The following is an 18,361-nucleotide window of genomic DNA, read 5'->3' on the forward strand; positions in this document are numbered from 1 at the left end:
GGTCGGTTGTTTGTGCCTGAGTCGGTTCGTCCTGCGGTCCTCAAATGGTCCCACGCCAGCAAGATGGCTTGTCACCCTGGCGTGGCTCGGACGATGGCGTTTCTTCGCAGACGTTTTTGGTGGCCTGCCATGGCCGAGGATACTCGGGGTTATGTTGCTGCCTGTCCAGTGTGTGCGCAGAATAAGAGTACCAATCGGCCCAGCTCTGGACTACTTCACCCCCTTCCTATTCCCCGGCGACCATGGTCGCATCTGGCCCCTGGACTTTGTCACTGGGTTGCCCGCTTCTGAGGGGAACACGGTCGTTCTGACTATCGTGGACAGATTCAGCAAGTTCGCCCACTTTGTGCCAATTGCCAAGCTTCCCTCTGCCTCGGAGACGTCCGAGATCCTGGTTAGGGGAGGTTTTCAGGGTCCACGGTTTGCCCAGTGATATCGTTTCCGACCGTGGCCCTCAGTTTACCTCTGCTGTCTGGAAGTCCTTCTGTTTGGCCATTGGAGCTACAGTCAGTCTCACATCTGGGTTTCACCCCCAATCTAATGGTCAGGCGGAGAGAGCCAACCAGAAGATGGAATCCACGCTACGCTGCCTGGCCTCTTCCAACCCCACCTCCTGGGTCTCTCAGTTGCCTTGGGTTGAGTATGCCCACAATACTCTCCCTACATCTGCCACTGGGATGTCTCCCTTCCAGTGCCTGTATGGCTACCAACCTCCCTTGTTCCCTTCTCAGGAGAGGGAGCTCTCAGTGCCTTCTGTTCAGGCCCATATTCGTCGTTGCCACCGGACCTGGCATCGGGCCAGAAAGGCACTCCTTAGAGTTTCGGACCGGTATCAGCTCCAGGCGAATCGTCGCCGGATCCCCGCTCCCACCTACACCATCGGAGATAGGGTCTGGTTGGCCACACGGGATCTTCCTTTACGGACTGAGTCTAGGAAGTTGTTACCGAAGTTCATTGGTCTGTTTGTGGTGGAGAAGGTGATCAATCCGGTGGCAGTTCGACTCAAACTCCCGAGGATGCTCAGAGTCCATCCCACCTTTCATGTCTCCTGCCTCAAGCCTGTTTTCCTCAGTCCTCTGTTGCCTCCTCCGCCTCCTCCTCCTCCTCCTCGGATGATCGGAGGTGGTCCTGCCTACACGGTGCGACGCATCATGGATTCCAGACGGCGGGGCCGGGGTTTCCAGTATCTCGTGGACTGGGAGGGGTATGGTCCTGAAGAGAGAGTTGGATTCCGCGGCGACAGATCCTAGATGCTGACCTCATCAGTGACTTCTACCGCCTCCATCCTGGCGCTCCGGGAGTCCGCCCGGTGGCGTTCGTCGGAGGGGGGGTACTGTAACGATCCCGGCAGTCTGAGTCGGGTCCTGTCTGTGGTCTAGTTGTTCTGCTCGTGATCTCCAGTTTCCCGAGGGTGCTGGAACGCTCCGGGGAGCTCTCTTGATTTCCGCACCTGCATCCCATCAGCAATCTGCACACCTGGTCCTGATCATCACCCTTCTTAGGCTCTGGTCTAACATCCATTCCCCTGCCGGATCGTTAGCCATTAACAGTATGTTTTGTCAGCGTATCAGCCTCTTAGTACTAGCGTTAGTTTTGTTGTTTTGCACCTTGTTGACCTGCCTTGTACTTACCTCAGTTTTTTTCTGTCTACAGTCATTCTCCCGGAACCTTCACCCAACCCCTGCCGTGCCATCGTTTAATCTGCCACTTCACCTCCACCTACTCATCTCCGCCACCCGCTCCGTCTCCTGGATTATTCTGCACCTTTTGAATCTGTAATAAACCCTCACCTTCGTTCAACTCTCCTTGTCCTGGTCTGCTTCTGGGTTCTGTCTTAGGGAACCGTGACAAGAAAGTTGCTTTAGTTGCCTGGTTTGCTAGATTGACATATCCTAAACTCATTTTTAAACAGATTGTTGGTGTTAAAATACACCAGTTACGCTATTTTGGACCACCAGGCTGCTGATGTCATGCAGCCTGTCGTTTTTGTGTTTATACTTTTTCATAACGACAATGGCAAGTTTGATGTAGGTCGACAATAGAAGGTTCATGATGTCACTGTGACAACTGTCTACAGACATGTCAATAGACGTAGTATAAACCAGCATTTAGTCTTGAAATCTTTGGTTGTTTAGCACATGGCCTCACGTGAATCTTTAAAGAGATGGATGGGGCTAAGGCTTAAGAGGGTGTGAACGATACTGAATGGGTAGGTGCACCAAAACATTCAAGGCACATTTTCTCAAAAGTGGGGTTACAAGTTTATTAACTTTCAAAGCAGAATTACTTTCCCATTGTTCCTCAACTTTTATCCAACGTAAAAAAAATAAAAATGTTGCTACATAGGACCGAATGCAGGTTATCAGTCACAATTTGCCATGGAGTTGAGAGAAAATGTTGCAGTTTTAAAGCTAGTTTCCTTCAATTCTATGCATTTTGCTATGGATAATGCTGTGTTCTTTGGCTCAAACATAATAATACTGCTTAATTCATTGTTTTTGGAATTTTCAATTCTCCCGGTCTAGCTTTTAGTTTGGTGCTTGTTGGTTCTCAAAGATTATTAAGATATATACACTGAGTGTACAAAACATTAAGAACAGCTTAATAACCCCCCCCAAGCAGCATTGATGTTCTTGACACAAACCAGTGTGCCTGGCACCTACTACCATACCCCATTCAAAGGCACTTACATTTTATGTCTTGCCCATTCACCCTCTGAATGGCACACATACACAATCCATGTCTCAATTGTCTCAAGGCTTAAAAATCCTTCTTTAACTTCTCCCCTTCATCTACACTGTTTGAAGTGGATTTAACAAGTGACATCAATAAGGGATCATAGCTTTCACCTGGATTCACCTGGTCAGTCTGTGTCATGGAAAGTGAAGGTGTCCTTAATGTTTTGTACACTCAGTGTATAGGTCCATTATCTTTTCTGCATACTTCATATCTGGTTTTAGTCGTTTTAGTTTTCACTAAATCATTTTTCCATCCCAAAAATGTATAATAATAATTACAAAAATGTATAATAATAATTAAAAAATGACACTGTTTGGACTTAGGCGACCTGCCCAGTGATTACAATGGCAGAAGAATCCCTGCAGTCAATGTAAATTGTTACTCTTTACTGTCCTATCAGAAAATGTGGTTTGCAGGCAGGATGTGCATACAAAACAAGACATAGAGACACTGTTCTCCACTTAGGCTAATGATCCTGGTGAGTATAAAATATGACTAACGCTCTGGGCAGCCAACATCAAATTAAACAAATTCCATCATAGAATGACATACAACATAATGACACCCACAAAATGACTTAACCTCTGTGGCGACATCTGTACATTCCAAACAGACATGCTTTTGTTGGCCAGTGCATGTACACCATTGTTCACATTACAGGAAGAGCATGACAAATTATGCAAATATGCAATTACCTGCTTTTCGTCATTGGCTCGCCTTCAGGGACTGTCAATAAAGATCAAGGAAATATTAAATCTCCACTGTAAACAAATGTTTCAACAGTGACACAGTCATCATTGATCATTCTCTATGGGACATTTCCTTTGCCACTCACTGTGAAGTCACAGAGGAGAAATGTGTAGCTGACAGCTATCGTCTCAAGATTTCGGTAACATGAGGAGCCAGAAAATGCCTCTGTAAAAATCAGGTGATATTCTAACGTCCACTAACACCTTTTGTAGAGTGGAAAAAAGTAGCACAACCCAGTCTGAGTTTAGGTCCCTACTTGCTGGCCTTGATGTTTCCCTTGCCTAAGGTCCTACAATCTCAATGCTCCCTTTCTCAAACCACATCGCAAGACAAAACATAATCTCCATTAGTTTAAAAGTCAACCTGAGGTTGCATGAGTTTGTCTCTGTCTGCAAAACAAACTCTGAAAAAATACATTTGCCTGGTTCACTAAATGCCAGATCGCTGTCAAACCCACTTTTAGAAATGAAGGCCATTGGTTTGCATTAGGACCATGTCCTAAGCGGCAGAGCATGCTGTTGGTAATTTCCCCAAATTGAATTGGGGGGGGGGGGGGTCATTGGGTCTAATAGAGAGAGTTCCAGTGAACCCAGATACTAAGACCCGCCAAGTATTCTGAGCTAAGCATGGACGGCTAATCCAATTCTCATGGTTAGAGAAGCAATGCCCACTGATTCAAGATAACTACGCCCACTCAGAATTTTTTGAAGATAACGGAGTACATGAGCAGGACAAAATTGTTTGTTTGTATCTAGTAGTAGCAGGACTCGCACTAATGGAGAAACAGATCTCTGATGAAGGGGAAAGATAGTGATTATGTATGTTTGTGAAAAATAAAAAATAAAGGCACACGTGTGTGTGTGAGTACTGATGCCCAGACACTCAAATTAACCCAAGAGTGGGCGAGTTGCAGCATGCTTTGATCTTAGACTGGAGTGTGTATAGGAATCATAAATTAAGCTGAATTTCTTCCTGTAACATAGGCCTAATCAATCATTGTTTCATAACGAAGATGTAAGCCAGAGTTTGGGGCAACGTTTGTGTAGGGAGCATGTCTACAATGTAGGCCTCAAAGGAACGTCTGGTTAGCTGAAAAGAGTTCAAATATTTTCTCTACATTGCTATTACTTGTTTATGCTGGTTTTAAAGGGGAACTGCACCCGCTGATTTGGCCTCGTTTTTTGGCTTGCTCCCATTATAGAAGCCAAATGTGAGTTGGCTTGGGGGTGTGGTTTGATGTGGGTGTTTCTTGGGTGTGCCCTTGTTTTATTGTCACATACACCAGATAGGTGCAGTGAAATGTGTTGTTTTTACAGGGTTTTGATCAATTTCAAATGTAGACAACTTTACATAATACCATAGAATCAGTGTTCTGCTAATATAACAATGTGCACATTTCATATTTCATTGTCATTCCCAGCCGATACAGATACCGTGCCTATCTGCATTTTGTCTGGTGGTAATGGGGCTACCTTGGCAAACATGTCAGAGTGTGGTGTCCCATATACAATAGGAGTTCCCTGATCCTGGTGCAGAATACACAGGGTTTCTCCCTCCCCATATTGACTGATACCATTCAATTCAATAAAAAAAAAAGACAATACAAGTAAAAGTTGTGTCTAGTAAAACTTTTATGCAAAGTCTCTCTCTATTCAGAGACATCAGAATCAGGCCCGTCTGTCAGTCTGGACTTCATCACATCATCTTGCAATTCTCCATGTGCTGGCTCCATACATGTTTCTGTGAACACATACACAGTCACTGTTCTATTACCAATGTCAGTTAGGTGTCACACACACACACACAGAGCACTGATTACATTATTAATGATGGTGGTTATGATTAGCCTGGTGGAAACAACCTGATTGCTGCATTCAGCTTTCTATTTCACTTCAGTTATCATAAAATGTGAAATAGAATGGTGAACACAGTGATCAGGTTGGTTCTACTAGGTTATGCTCTGGACATTATATGCACCTAAGAAGTAGAAAATGAGCAACACATAATGTCAGTTGACATAAATTATGTTTAATAATTGGGTTATCAAATGTATCAAAGTAATGAAGTGGGTTGCTTTCTGTATTTGTACAAACGATGAGCCTGTGAAAGCTGTTGCTGCTGACAGGTGAATGTTGCTGGTCGGATACTTGCCAACATGTGGCTGACTGTTCCATTCATAGGAATGCTCACAGCGAGGTCATGTTTGCATGATGCTGATGACGGCCCCCTTGCTGGTCTTTTCTATGCATTTTCAGCTGCAAACTGGACATCTCTCGAACAACTGCAGCAGGCAATCTTATGAGGTGGTGTTGACTAGGAGGGCCTGTGACATGGTGATATAATAGACAGCCAAGTGGTGAATTGCATTTCGTTCTAAATAAAGGACAAAGCTTTTTGCTAATGCACTTCACAACCAAAATGAAAACGAGTTGTATTAGTTTGGCTGGGGAATTAGCTTACTAGTTTATCAAGCTGGGTATTTTTTTAATACTACTTTTCACATAACACACATTACCTGTCGTTGTCGATGAAGCCATCTGTGTCATCAGGGCAGTAACACAGGCCACTATCAGAGGCTTCATGATGGTGTGTCCTTTTCATAGGAGTTGAGGGAGACTCTGGCAACAATGAAGGAAGTGTCACAAGGGTACTTGTTTTTGAGGTCTGACAAGCTGTGAAAATAGCAAGTGAACAGTGAATTAAATTATTTTTGGAGATCAAATCACATTGCTGGACATGTTATGATACTAGTGCTGAGCAATTAACGGAGTTGTAGTTTCCAACAGGCCAATATTCTACATAGTTTAGTGCAGAAAACGTGGTAATTAACAACAATGACGATAATCCATTTCGTGCCCAACTACTTGCCCGGTCTGTGTGGAGCACTGAGAACCACGGAGATTGATAGAACAGAGAACGTGCGATCAAAAGGGATAGAAAGCAGTTGTTTTGCAAAGTATGTCTACCTGAAAATATATGATCTATGTGATTGATAGTTGGTATTCAGCAGTCCTAAAAGCATGCCTTATTTACTTTGAAGAACTAGTAAAACAGAGGTTTTGCCAGATGGCATAGGCAGCTCTATAGAGATGAGACGATGACTTGGAATGAAACAAAGTCATCAAATTAAACAAATATTTGAAGTAATGTGAAATGTTAATAAATTATGGTTAATAAGTGATTAGCAGCAATGGGCAGTCACTATTAATTGTTTTGTACTTTAATTAATTGTTTTATTCTGTGTTGTTACAGTATTCAACCCACATAATGAATACTGCATTTCATGTCTACATTTTAAAAATCCCAAAACCGTGATATTTTTTAGTAATCTAACTGAAATGACCTCAAAAAGCACTAATCACTCAGCACTACATGATACCCACCTTCGCTTCTTCTGGAAGGTCCCAGCATCCGTTCATGACCAGGGGATCAGTCTGGCACCCAGATTAGATTCAGGCCGGTGACGCCGTTACAGTATGCAACCAACTGTGATATGTTTTGCTATGGCCCTGGGTTGGTTTGTTGCTGCTAATTAGTACACTGTTGTAGTCAGACATGAGTTAGATAGTACAACCATAGCTGCATCCAATATTTATTTGTGCCCTAGACATGGGTTGCAGCTCAGAGGCTAATGTGACTGTTGTCTAAATTACACTAATTTAGAGTGGCATGGAAATATGATGACTTGCTAAAGTAGGCAAATAATTAGTAGGAAACAACTTTGCCATATGTGACCGACCGGCTCAATCTTATGTAGCAAAATTTGAAATTGTGTTTTTTACATTGGATAAAAGTAGAGACTCCGAGCTAGAACATTGTATATCATACACTACAGTTGAGGAACAATGGGAAAGTAATTCTGCTTTGAAAGTTGATAAACTTTTGAGAAAATGGCCCTTGAATGTTTTGGTAAACCTACTGGAGAGCTCTTCTTTGTCTACACCCATTCAGCATCGTTCACACCTTCTTAGGCCTTAGCCCCACCCATCTCTTTAAGGATTCACATGTGAGGCCATGTACGAAACAACCAAAGATTTCAAGACTAAAGGCTGTTTATACTACGTCTATCGACAGTTGTCGCAGTGACATCATGAACATTTTATTGTCATCCGACATCAAACTTGTCGTTGTCATTATGAAAAAGTATAAACACAAAAACAACAGGCTGCATGACAGCAGTCTGGTCGTCCAAAATATCATAACTAGTGTATTTTAACACTAATCAACCCACCCGTTTAAATGAAATTATATGTCAATCTAGTAAACCAGGCAACAAAAAGCAACTTTCTAAACAATGTTTGGGTTAGTTTCTAACTTGTTAGCTAGCTAAGTTGTGGTCCTCTGTAGCTCAGCTGGTAGAGCACGGCGCTTGTAATGCCAAGGTAGTGGGTTCGATCCCTGGGACCACCCATACACAAAAATGTATGCACGCGTGACTGTAAGTCGCTTTGGATAAAAGCATCTGCTAATTGGCATATTATTATTATTGTTAAGTTAACTGGCTAGCCAGTTCAAATAATGACCATATCATAATATAGCTGACAACGTCTTCATTATTACAGGAAAACAAACTCACAACAAGATCATTATTTACAAGTTAATGGCGAGCCAATTACAGAAAATAGCTTATGGTTGTGAGTGTGACGAAATAAAAGCAGGGCATTCTACCAGAGAATGTTTGAACTTGGACACTGTCTCATTGGCCTAACATTATATCCTAATTTGACTATTGTGCAGGTCATGTTCTTCACATTACTGTCTCTGGTAAACACATACTATATCAAATAAAATCAAAGTTTATTTGTCACATGCACAGGATACAGAAGGTGTAGTGAAATGGTTACTTGCAGAGTGGAGTCTTTTGTTTAGACATGTAGCTAGCTGAACAATTATTCCAACTCATAATGTTACTACCCTGCATGAATCTGCAGATAGCTAACCAACCAGGTTCAATGTTAGATAGCTAGTTAACATTAAGCTATAACTAGCAATGCAAATCGCTCAGACACAAGTACTATTACTACACAGATCATACACGTAACGTTAGCTAGCGAGCCAGCTAACGTTAGCTAGCTAGCTAACAGTATGCTTTAACTTGAAATGAAAACAACTTTCTGACAAAACTAGAAACGTATAATATCTGAAAATGTAGTTAGCTAGACTCTCTTACCTGTATACATGGATGGATGCTTTTCCCTCTCTGTCACGGATGCCATGGTTGCCCTTAGTTTGAAGATGTAATCCGGAGACAGGTGTTTTATACAACAGCCTTCTGTGTGTTCTCGTTTTGACTCCCTCTGCATATTTGCAATCAAACGCCAGCATCTCCTTAACTATCATACTCTAATTCCACCGGGCAATCCACTGATTTCAAAAGTCGGTCCTCCAGAAAGTGGAGAGCAACACTTTTGCAGTTCTACTATGTGATAACTTTTTTTAAAGCCACATTAGAAAGGATTACCTACACATACTGAACAGCTCATGTTATAGACAGAAGCGTGATACATGGCAGACCAATCTGAATTCATCTCTAGGCATGTCCAGCCCGTCCATTATCTCAGCCTATCATGGCTAGCGGGAAGGTTCCTGTTTTTTTCTGTGGTTAAACCAACTAGGCTCGTAATTTAACAATTGTATTCATATTTACAGATGGCATACATGTTTGTTATTAAGGCACATGAAAGTTCACATGTTCCAGAAGGCATTTCTGCCAAAAAATGCATTTTGATTTAAAAAAAAGGTTTACGTTCAAATGGCTCTCCTGTGAAGTAGTGACGTGTGACATACACCTAGTTTCCTGAAACTAGTTACATATTAGCCAGCTAGCTAGCTAGTTAGGGTAACTAGCTAGCTAACATCTGCTATGCTAGCGATAATGATTATCAAAATATACATAACCTGATACATAACCAGCAGTCTATGGTCTAGCTACGGCAGGGCATGCAAACCAGTTGGCTGTGCATCCTGCTGGAAGCATGCAATGTATGGTAAATCCGTATAGAGCTTTTCAGTCTAAAACGGACGTGATCCTTTGAATGCGTTGGGGGCGATGAAACAGCTGAGCCTCATTCAATGTTTTTTAGGGGTAGTCGCTCTAATGTGCTTCAACGCCTGTCTTGTCTTGAAATGGTTTAGCTTTTAGGTTTGCTTTTTAAAACAGAATTGTGGTACAAGCAGTGGTGTGTCTAAACCATTTCTCTACGTGTAGGCCATCTATCTGATGCTGTCTAGTCCAAACGAGTATGACATTGTTACCGCCCATAGCATTGAAGGCAAAGGAAGCCAGCGAGCATCTGGCCTCCCTTGCCAAAAAAAGTATACAACATTTGCCAATCAGCGTTGAGTTAAACTGAGCGAGCTCAACTGTGAATGGTCCCGTCGCACCAAAAAAAAGTGTCAAGGGAAGCCATCTTGGATTTGGCGTCACTCCTATCAAATCCCATTGAGAGCATAAGTAATTGACAGAAAAACTGGAATTGTTGCAATCGTGTTGTTATCCTCTGGTGGCTAGCTATCCAGCTAGCTAAAATTGGACTTGTGGTTTCACTTAATTCTCTGTACTGGCCAATTACTATAACGGCGATTCTGATCCAACCATTAATTCAGTCATTATTGTGCCCCTGGCCTGAGAGGATGGAAGTTCAATATGTAGCTAGATGTAGAAGTTAACTAGCTAATGTTGCCCAAGAATGGAAGTTTGGCTAGCGAGCAAGCATTTTAGCCAGGTAGCCTAGAACAACAACAAAAGAAAGTGTGTACTGTATGACAGAGTGATGAAAGAGAGGAGGATGGCATTGGCGTGTCTTTACAAGTTGGGTGAGTCAACATGTTTTCTACTCGCACACACACACACACACACACACATCAGAACCATGAACAGCCACATCATAATTAGCTTGTGTTGATTGGACTAAATTGTTTTTGGTATCTTTTAGTTGTCACTGTATTAGACTAAGCAGAGGTGATTTGATGATGTTAAAATGTTGAAGTTTAAATGGTGCTGGTATAGTGGAGGCAGCTCCTGTTTTCTTTGCAACTTGTGGTAATTCTCTGTGGTTCTAAATCAATAGTTGTTTAGTGGTCCGAAAATGTCGGAAACATTAAATTGCTTGACCATGCTGTAGGTCATGTAACTGTCTGTTACTGTACATGCAATATGCTTTGTGGACTTCACTGGACAGAGGTTGCTACCCGGTTTTGTGATAAAACAAAGGTGTGTTAAATGTATTCTGCCACAGTGTCTTCTTATTGTGTCAGCCTTTAGGCCTATACTGTATATCATGGTCGCAAGGCATATGAATGAACAGCTATAGAGCAAACAACCAATTATCACAACACATAGGCTTGGCTTCCCCAGTGATTTTACACACGCACTGCTACCGGTAACAAGTGCATCAACTTTGAAAGAGTCCCACCTTAGTTCTTCAGATTGCAAATGTACCAATACAACAAGCTTGAGTAATAAATAGCATGGGGCTCTCTGGGAAAACAATAAACAAGTTGCCAAAATTGACTAAAAATTAACAAATGGATAACAAAAACTAGTGTCAACGACTTCAGGAAAACCATTTCTCTAGAAGACGCGCAAACAATAACATGGTAACTACTGTCACAAGATATGAAATAGCATGAGATTAAAGAGCACAGTGCCTGAGTATGGTCTTGCAAGGGGGTACATCCAGATACTGTATAATTTGGACAACTTCATGCAATGCCGTTGTATTTCTGTTACAAGCACAGCACTGAGCACTGATATTGAATACTTCAAGTCAAGCCATATGGTTAAAGTTGAACAAGAAGACAGACAGAATCCAGCTAAGCCTGGGTATGCTGCTGTGCCTCCTTTTTTGGACAGAGGGGTTCCAAAGAATAGGGGTGCAAATCACATCAAAGAGAACAAAGGGGGGTAGTTGTCACGGCAACAATGCTGTTGGATAACATTTTGTGGATCTTTTAGTAGATAGCCAGCCAGTAATGGGCAATGTGGTGATTTAGGCGCAAACACCAGTCTTACATGCAACAGACTCCCTTTCAAAGTAGAGACAAGTACCAGCAATAAAACTGATTTACAACTAGCACAATTAGTAGAGGTCTCATTGCAAGACAACAGCAACAACATCAAACGCATGGAAGAATGAAGAGAGGAGGTGGAAAGGACAAACAAAATATAAAAATATCTGCCATGCATATGGAGACGCATTTAAAAGGCTAATGCCTTTCATTACCTGTGACTGATATCTTCATGGTGGCCTCAAGGGGCCGGTTGTTGTCCAGGTCTCTGCTCAGCCTCAAGTCCCCTGTGTCCTGGTTCAGGATGAGTAGACTCAGCTGGTTGCCTTCCACAAAACTGTAGTGGAGGTTATCTGAGACATCTGGGTCCTGGGCCGGAACCTTCCCGATCACCCCAGCCGGAAAGCTGTTGGACCTGTTGGTGATGTAGTTGTTGAAGATGATCTCAAAGTCACGTAGGACAGGGTAATTGTCGTTGACGTCTAGCAGGCGGATGTGCACGATGGCGCGGCTGACTAACGGTGCAGAGGTTGCCTGGACGACGATTGTGTACTCCATCTTCGACTCGTAGTCTAAATCAGTAAGGGCGATTAGATCCCCGTTGAAGATGTCTAATTGGAAGACCTCTGGGACGTTTCCTTCCACTATTTGGAACAGGATCTGCGCGTTGGTTCCCTCGTCGGGATCTGTAGCGGTGATGCGGGCTACGATGGAACCCACAGGACTGTTCTCCACTACACAGACGTACAGTTCGTACTTTTCAAACACAGGAGCATTGTCGTTGATGTCCAGGATGGATACATGGACGTCCACGGCTGCCTTAAGAGGCGGAACCCCCTTATCCACAGCAAAGGCCTTCAGGTTGTACACAGGCACATTCTCCCTGTCCAGTTTCCTGGCTGTTCTAATGATGCCAGAGTACGGCTCAATGATGAAGTCCCCCTCTCCATCATCCCCACCCTGAAAGGTGTAACTAAGCCTCCCATTAGACCCTGAGTCCCTGTCAGAAGCAGAAATCTGGAGGACGCTGGTGTACACAGGTGCATCCTCAAACACGGACCCCTGGTATATGTCCCTGAGGAACTGTGGCGCATTATCGTTAGCGTCCAGAATGATGATCTCCACATATGTGGTGTCAGATTTCTGGGGGATGCCATTGTCGCGGGCAATGATAGCTAGCGTGTAGGAGGCCTGATCCTCATAGTCGATTTCTATCTGCGTGGTTATGCAGCCTGTGTCGGGGTTGATCTTGAACTGTGGCACGTTATCCTCCATGACATAGCTGATGCGGGCGTTCTCTCCTGTGTCCTCATCTGTGGCACTGATTACCACCACCGTGGAGCCCACCGGCCGGTCCTCGCTGATCATCACCTGGTAGTTGGCACTCTGGAACACGGGCCGGTGAGTGTTGGCATCAGTGACGTTGATAAAGACCTGCGCTGTGTCGTAGCGTGTGCCATCTGAGGCGGTCACCGTCAGGACATACTGGCGCTCCTGTTTATAGTCCAGCAGCAGTGCCAGGGTGATAACTCCCGCAGCAGTCTGACTGGTGATGGCAAACCTGTTCCGCGTATTGCCACTGGAGATCTGGTATGTTACCACACTGTTGGCGTCCCGATCAATGGCAGAAAGTGCTAGCACACTGGTACCAACCACAGCATCCTCATTAATTTTCAGGCTATACAATCTCTGAGTGAAAGTGGGGACATTGTCGTTCACGTCAAGCACCGTCACACTGACGCTGGCCGAGGAAGACATGGCAGGAACCCCATGATCCACTGCTTCTACGCCAAAAGTGTAAAAGTCAGTGGTCTCCCTGTCCAGCTCTACACTGACTGTAATCCACCCTGTGCTGTTGTTGATGGTGAAGGGGAAGCCTGGAGCCATGTCTGTTAGTCTGTACTCCAAATGAGAGTTGTCACCGGAGTCTGCATCAATAGCCTGAATATGGATCACAGAATAACCAACAGCCACATTTTCTAATACTGTGGCTTGAAATGGTGTGCTAACAAACATAGGTGCGTTATCGTTGACATCCACAACTTGTACTACAACCATCCCTGTGCCATTAATCAGAGGTGGTCTGCCCCCATCCTGTGCCTTTATTCTCAAATTGTATTCCCTGATTATCTCATAATCTAGGGGGTTGATTATTTCAATGTCACCTGTAGGGGAATGGATGTAGAACTGGCCCTTCACGTTGCCACTGATGATGCTGTAGTGGACTTTTGCATTGTTACCCTCGTCTTTGTCTGTGGCCTTCACCTGGGCCACTTTGGTGTTCACTGCCACACTCTCAAGCACCTGGACTACATACCTCTTCTCACTGAACTGGGGGTAGTTATCATTCTCATCCTCCACAGAGATATACACTGTAGCTGTGGCACTGCGGGGGCCTGGGTCTTTACCCTGATCATTGGCCTCCACTATCAGCTGATACTGGGTCAAGGTTTCTCTGTCAGGCCGAACCCTAATCTTGACTAGTCCATTTCTAGGGTCGATTTCAAAACCAGCATTATCTTCTTCCTCATTCACAATCTTATAGATCATGTTGGCATTTGATGGGGCATCCCCATCTGTTGCCCTTATAGTCAACACTTCAAAGCCTACCTCCACGTTCTCCCTAATGCTGACCCTGTACTCTGTCTGCTCAAACACAGGCCCATGATCATTAGTGTCACTAATAGTGACAGTGAGGTAAGCAGTGGCCGACCTTTTAGGGATGCCATTGTCTGTAGCAATAACTTTGAATACATGTGTATCCTTGACCTCCCTGTCTAAATGCTGCAAAGTTGTGATGCTGCCGGTCTGCAAATTTATTTGGAAATAATTATTGGATCGGCTATCGAACAGAGCTTCCATATCATATTCAACCTCACCAGCATCTCCATTGTCGGTATCCAGTGCTTTGAGCGTAATTACGCGAGTTCCCGCGGGTTCGTTCTCCGGGACAGACACCTGATAGTTGGGCAGTTGAAACTGGGGAGCAGTATTCACATTTCTTTTTTTACGTTTGGTCAATGAATCCAGTCTCCCCAAATCCCTGTCTGTAAACATGGCATGACTATGTAGAGAATTAAATCGCATTTTCACACGGACAGTGGTGTAATTCCATAGATGTTGCACTCTGCAGAATAAATCCAACTCGTTCCGCTCATTGTATTGCAGACAGTTTGGAGAAAAACTCCCGTTATCAAAAACAACTTTCCAGTTCCCTCCCTTACATAATGAACGATAAGAGTGAGGTTTTCGAGTAAATAGTGGTAAATGTTCATAAATGTTCAACAGCAAAATACTGGTGGAGACGCATGGCGATGTCTCTACTTTTGTGAGAACGTTCATGTAAATATCGGGGTTACCTTCGGCGCTCTTTCTCCTATATTTAATTAAACAATTTTGTCCATGCACAAAAGTATTGAAGTGAATTAAAATAAAGTTTTCCGAGGTAATTGATTTTATCTGAATGTAAAGCGGAGCTGGGTTCCTCGGCAACTGGGCACAATTCACTTTTCCTGAGAAATATACAATTCCGTGTTGTCTCTCAATATTGAAAATGTGTCTTACGTATTTAGGAGTTAAAGTCCTGTCTATTTGATAGATCCAACCCCGTCCAAGAGATACATTTCCGAGCACTACTCCAGGCTGAAATGTATCAGAAACGTGCACATCAAAAAATGCTAATACTGGAACGTGTGACAGAAAACATATCCATAGCCAAAGCATTTGTAATTCCATGGTTTAAAACACATGGCATCCACCAAATCGGTCAAGAACACCTATAAAGACCACTGAGGTTTTTCCCGGGGCCTCGCTGTCCTGTCCCGTTCCATGATTAGTTAGAATGTTGCGAGGATCCTAGTGCAGGATAGCTTGCCCATGGAATAATTCAAAGTGGTCTCGCTCTTTCACCACACCTCCTCTGAAAGCAACCCTGCTCCCCGGTGATTGTTTGTCAGTCAAATGCAGATTCCCAAATCTCCGCAGCTGACCACAATGTGCCATGAAGTGATGCGCGTAATGATATTCAAAAACCTCTTATTTGTGCAAGTCTATTGTTTTTGGGGCGACTCAGACTTAGGTTTGCCAATTACATTAACATTTTAAGCATGTGCTCATTGTATCAAAATCCCCCGAAAATCCACAGAAAATTTTAACTTAATAAATGCTGTCACCTCGTGGACAAACTTAACAATACGCAGTATCTAGAACCATGTAGCCTTAGTATCTATCCACTCCAAATGATCTAACTTTATATATGATCAAATGTTTGGCAGTTCTAAAATGCATCAGACTTTGATCATTCTTGGTACAGACAGGGTAGATAGATCACAAGTATATATAATAAGATGCTCAACCAAATATACAAGGATACTTTAATATATCTCACATTTGACAGAGCACATTAATGAACATTTTCAATAAACTTATACCAAGTATTTGGTAAATGTACAAGTGTATAATACCTTATTATGAGAGCACGAGAAAATCTCTGTCTGTTGGCAGGAGATGTTCTTCAGTTGAGGTCAAACGTCTGGGTTTCGAGACAATGGTGGGGTATACGTCTCCGATAGCAGTGAGCAGACAGGTCAACTCTCTGGCCATTCATTTACATACAAGACTCAGCATCACAGTAATATTGAATTAAGAACAATTATTTCAACATTTTAAATAATCACACAGAGCAGCAAGATGGCAACAAACAAAAATAAAAGTTACAGTACCATTCTTTTAAATAAATCAGATTGGTTACTTGCATAGTATTTATATTAACTGTCTTGATTTAAATCACAATCTTTTTTTCTAAAATCCTTGATCATCAACACCTAGTTTTATCATTATAAATACAACTAGTGTGTGGTATACGCACAAGCGTCAGCAGGAAGGCTATTTGAATCAATGTACATGTAGAGAAACATTTCAAATGTAGCTCTATAATAATATTGATGAAAAGGATAAATTGATCAGGGTTGCATCCTTTAAGGCATTTTCCTGACTCCATTTGATCAGGGGAGAGCTCAGGTCTGTAAGCAGAAAAAAATATACATACCATTACCTGTAATCAGTGTGGTCATTTAGATCCTGACAACATATCCACTGAACAGTATTGAATTCACATACTAGTTGACGTAGGCAATTTGCATTCACACACCATTTTCAAACCGGTATGTAACAATCTAAAAAGTATCATATTAATTCATGCTTAATGCAAAACAATATTTCACCATAGAACCGTCAGACACCATGATGTTATGAGTCAACTGGATATTACGGCAATGTATTTATTATTATCAAAATGCAGCAAGCTTCAGTCAGAAAATCGATTCAAACCTTACGAATCCCCGGCCGGTTCACTAAAGGAAATTAGCATATTACTTTCTTTCAACCATTTGAAAATACCTAATATTTTGTGACAACTGATGCGTTGACAGCCTTTTATCTACAAATCATTTTGTATGCCGAACAACCCCCGGCAATATCAGTAGCCTAATCAAACTGCGCTCTGACCAAAGAGAGGTCTATTACTGATCTTGCACATCTGTGCGCCTTCAGCATTAAAATGTTTGTAAAACGGCTTACGCAATATTAGGCTTTATTAGTTGAATGACAACCACTGTAATTTGCTAGGTTATTATCACATGCACTGTTGAAAATTGTGTTTTTGTAACGATCCCGGCAGTCTGAGTCGGGTCCTGTCTGGTGACTAGTTTTTCTGTTCGTGATCTCCAGTTTCCCGAGGGTTCGGGAACGCTCCGGGGAGCTCTCTTGATTTCCGCACCTGCATCCCATCAGCAATCTGCACACCTGGTCCTGATCATCACCCTTCTTAGGCTCTGGCCTAACATCCATTCCCTGCCGGATCGTTAGCCATGAACAGTAGGTTTACCAGAGTATCAGTCTTAGAGCCTAGCGTTAGTTTTGTTGTTTTTGCACCTTGTTGGTTTGTTGCTTACTTACCCCCGTTTTTGTTCCATCTGCAGTCACCCGTCCGGAACCTTCATCCAACCTCTGCCTGGTGGTCGGCGGCTGCCGACCCAGGATGGGATCAACCACTGCACCCCCAACAACTAATCAACGCCGCCCGCTCTGTTCCCTGGATTATTCAGCATCACTCTTGAATTTGTAATAAACACTCACCTTCGTTTCCAACTTACCTTGTCCTGGTCTGCTTCTGGGTTCTGGCTTAGCAACTCGTGACAGAACGATCCGGCCAGTAATGAACCCAGCGGACCTGGACTCTGTTCGCCATGCCATTACCCAGCAGGAGAAGATGTTGGGCCATCATAGCACGGTACTACAGGAGATCGCTTTCAGTTCGGAACCTTTCTACCGGTCTGACGGAGGTCCAGAACCAACGCAAGTGTCCGGTGGAGGATCCACTACCGGTTTCACCCATCTCGCCTGCCGCTTCTGAAGCTGTGTCCTTCCGTGAGCCCAAGGTTCCGACGCCGGATAAATATGAGGGAGCTGGGAAGATGCCGTTCCTTCCTTATGCAGTGTGGATTAGTGTTCGATCTACAGCCCTACTCTTATGCCACAGACAAGGCTAGGATAGCCTTTGTGATTGAGTTGCTGCGTGGTCGAGCGCTGGAGTGGGCTTCAGCCGTTTGGGAACGACAGGATCCCTGCATGGCTTCATACCAGGGGTTCACGGCCGAGATGAGGAAGCTCTTCGACCATTCCGTCCGAGGGAGGGACGCAGCTAGGCGCCTGTTTCGCCGCCAAGGAACTCGCAGCGTGGCCGACTTCGTGATCGAGTTCAAGACGTTGGCTGTGGAGAGTGGGTGGAATGAGGAGGCTCTGCAAGCGGCCTTTTACCAGGGTCTGTCGGAGCAGCTCAAGGATGAGTTGATCTCCTATCCGA

At 43.5% G+C, this 18,361-nt stretch overlaps 1 protein-coding gene across 1 annotated transcript in view; it reads right to left on the reverse strand.

Annotated features, from left to right (window-relative positions):
* LOC121532051 (cadherin EGF LAG seven-pass G-type receptor 1-like) overlaps window positions 1-15,436 on the reverse strand; it is a 101,260-nt gene extending 85,824 nt beyond the window's left edge. The window contains exon 1 of the mRNA XM_041837699.2: window positions 11,715-15,436. Within this exon, the coding sequence (XP_041693633.2) occupies window positions 11,715-15,234 (3,520 nt within the window). The 5' untranslated portion in view covers window positions 15,235-15,436. The remainder of the gene's footprint in view (window positions 1-11,714) is intronic.
* Between the last annotated feature and the right edge of the window lie 2,925 nt (window positions 15,437-18,361).

The sequence above is a fragment of the Coregonus clupeaformis genome, chromosome 19 (genome assembly GCF_020615455.1).
Source record: "Coregonus clupeaformis isolate EN_2021a chromosome 19, ASM2061545v1, whole genome shotgun sequence".
Lineage (NCBI taxonomy): Eukaryota > Metazoa > Chordata > Actinopteri > Salmoniformes > Salmonidae > Coregonus > Coregonus clupeaformis.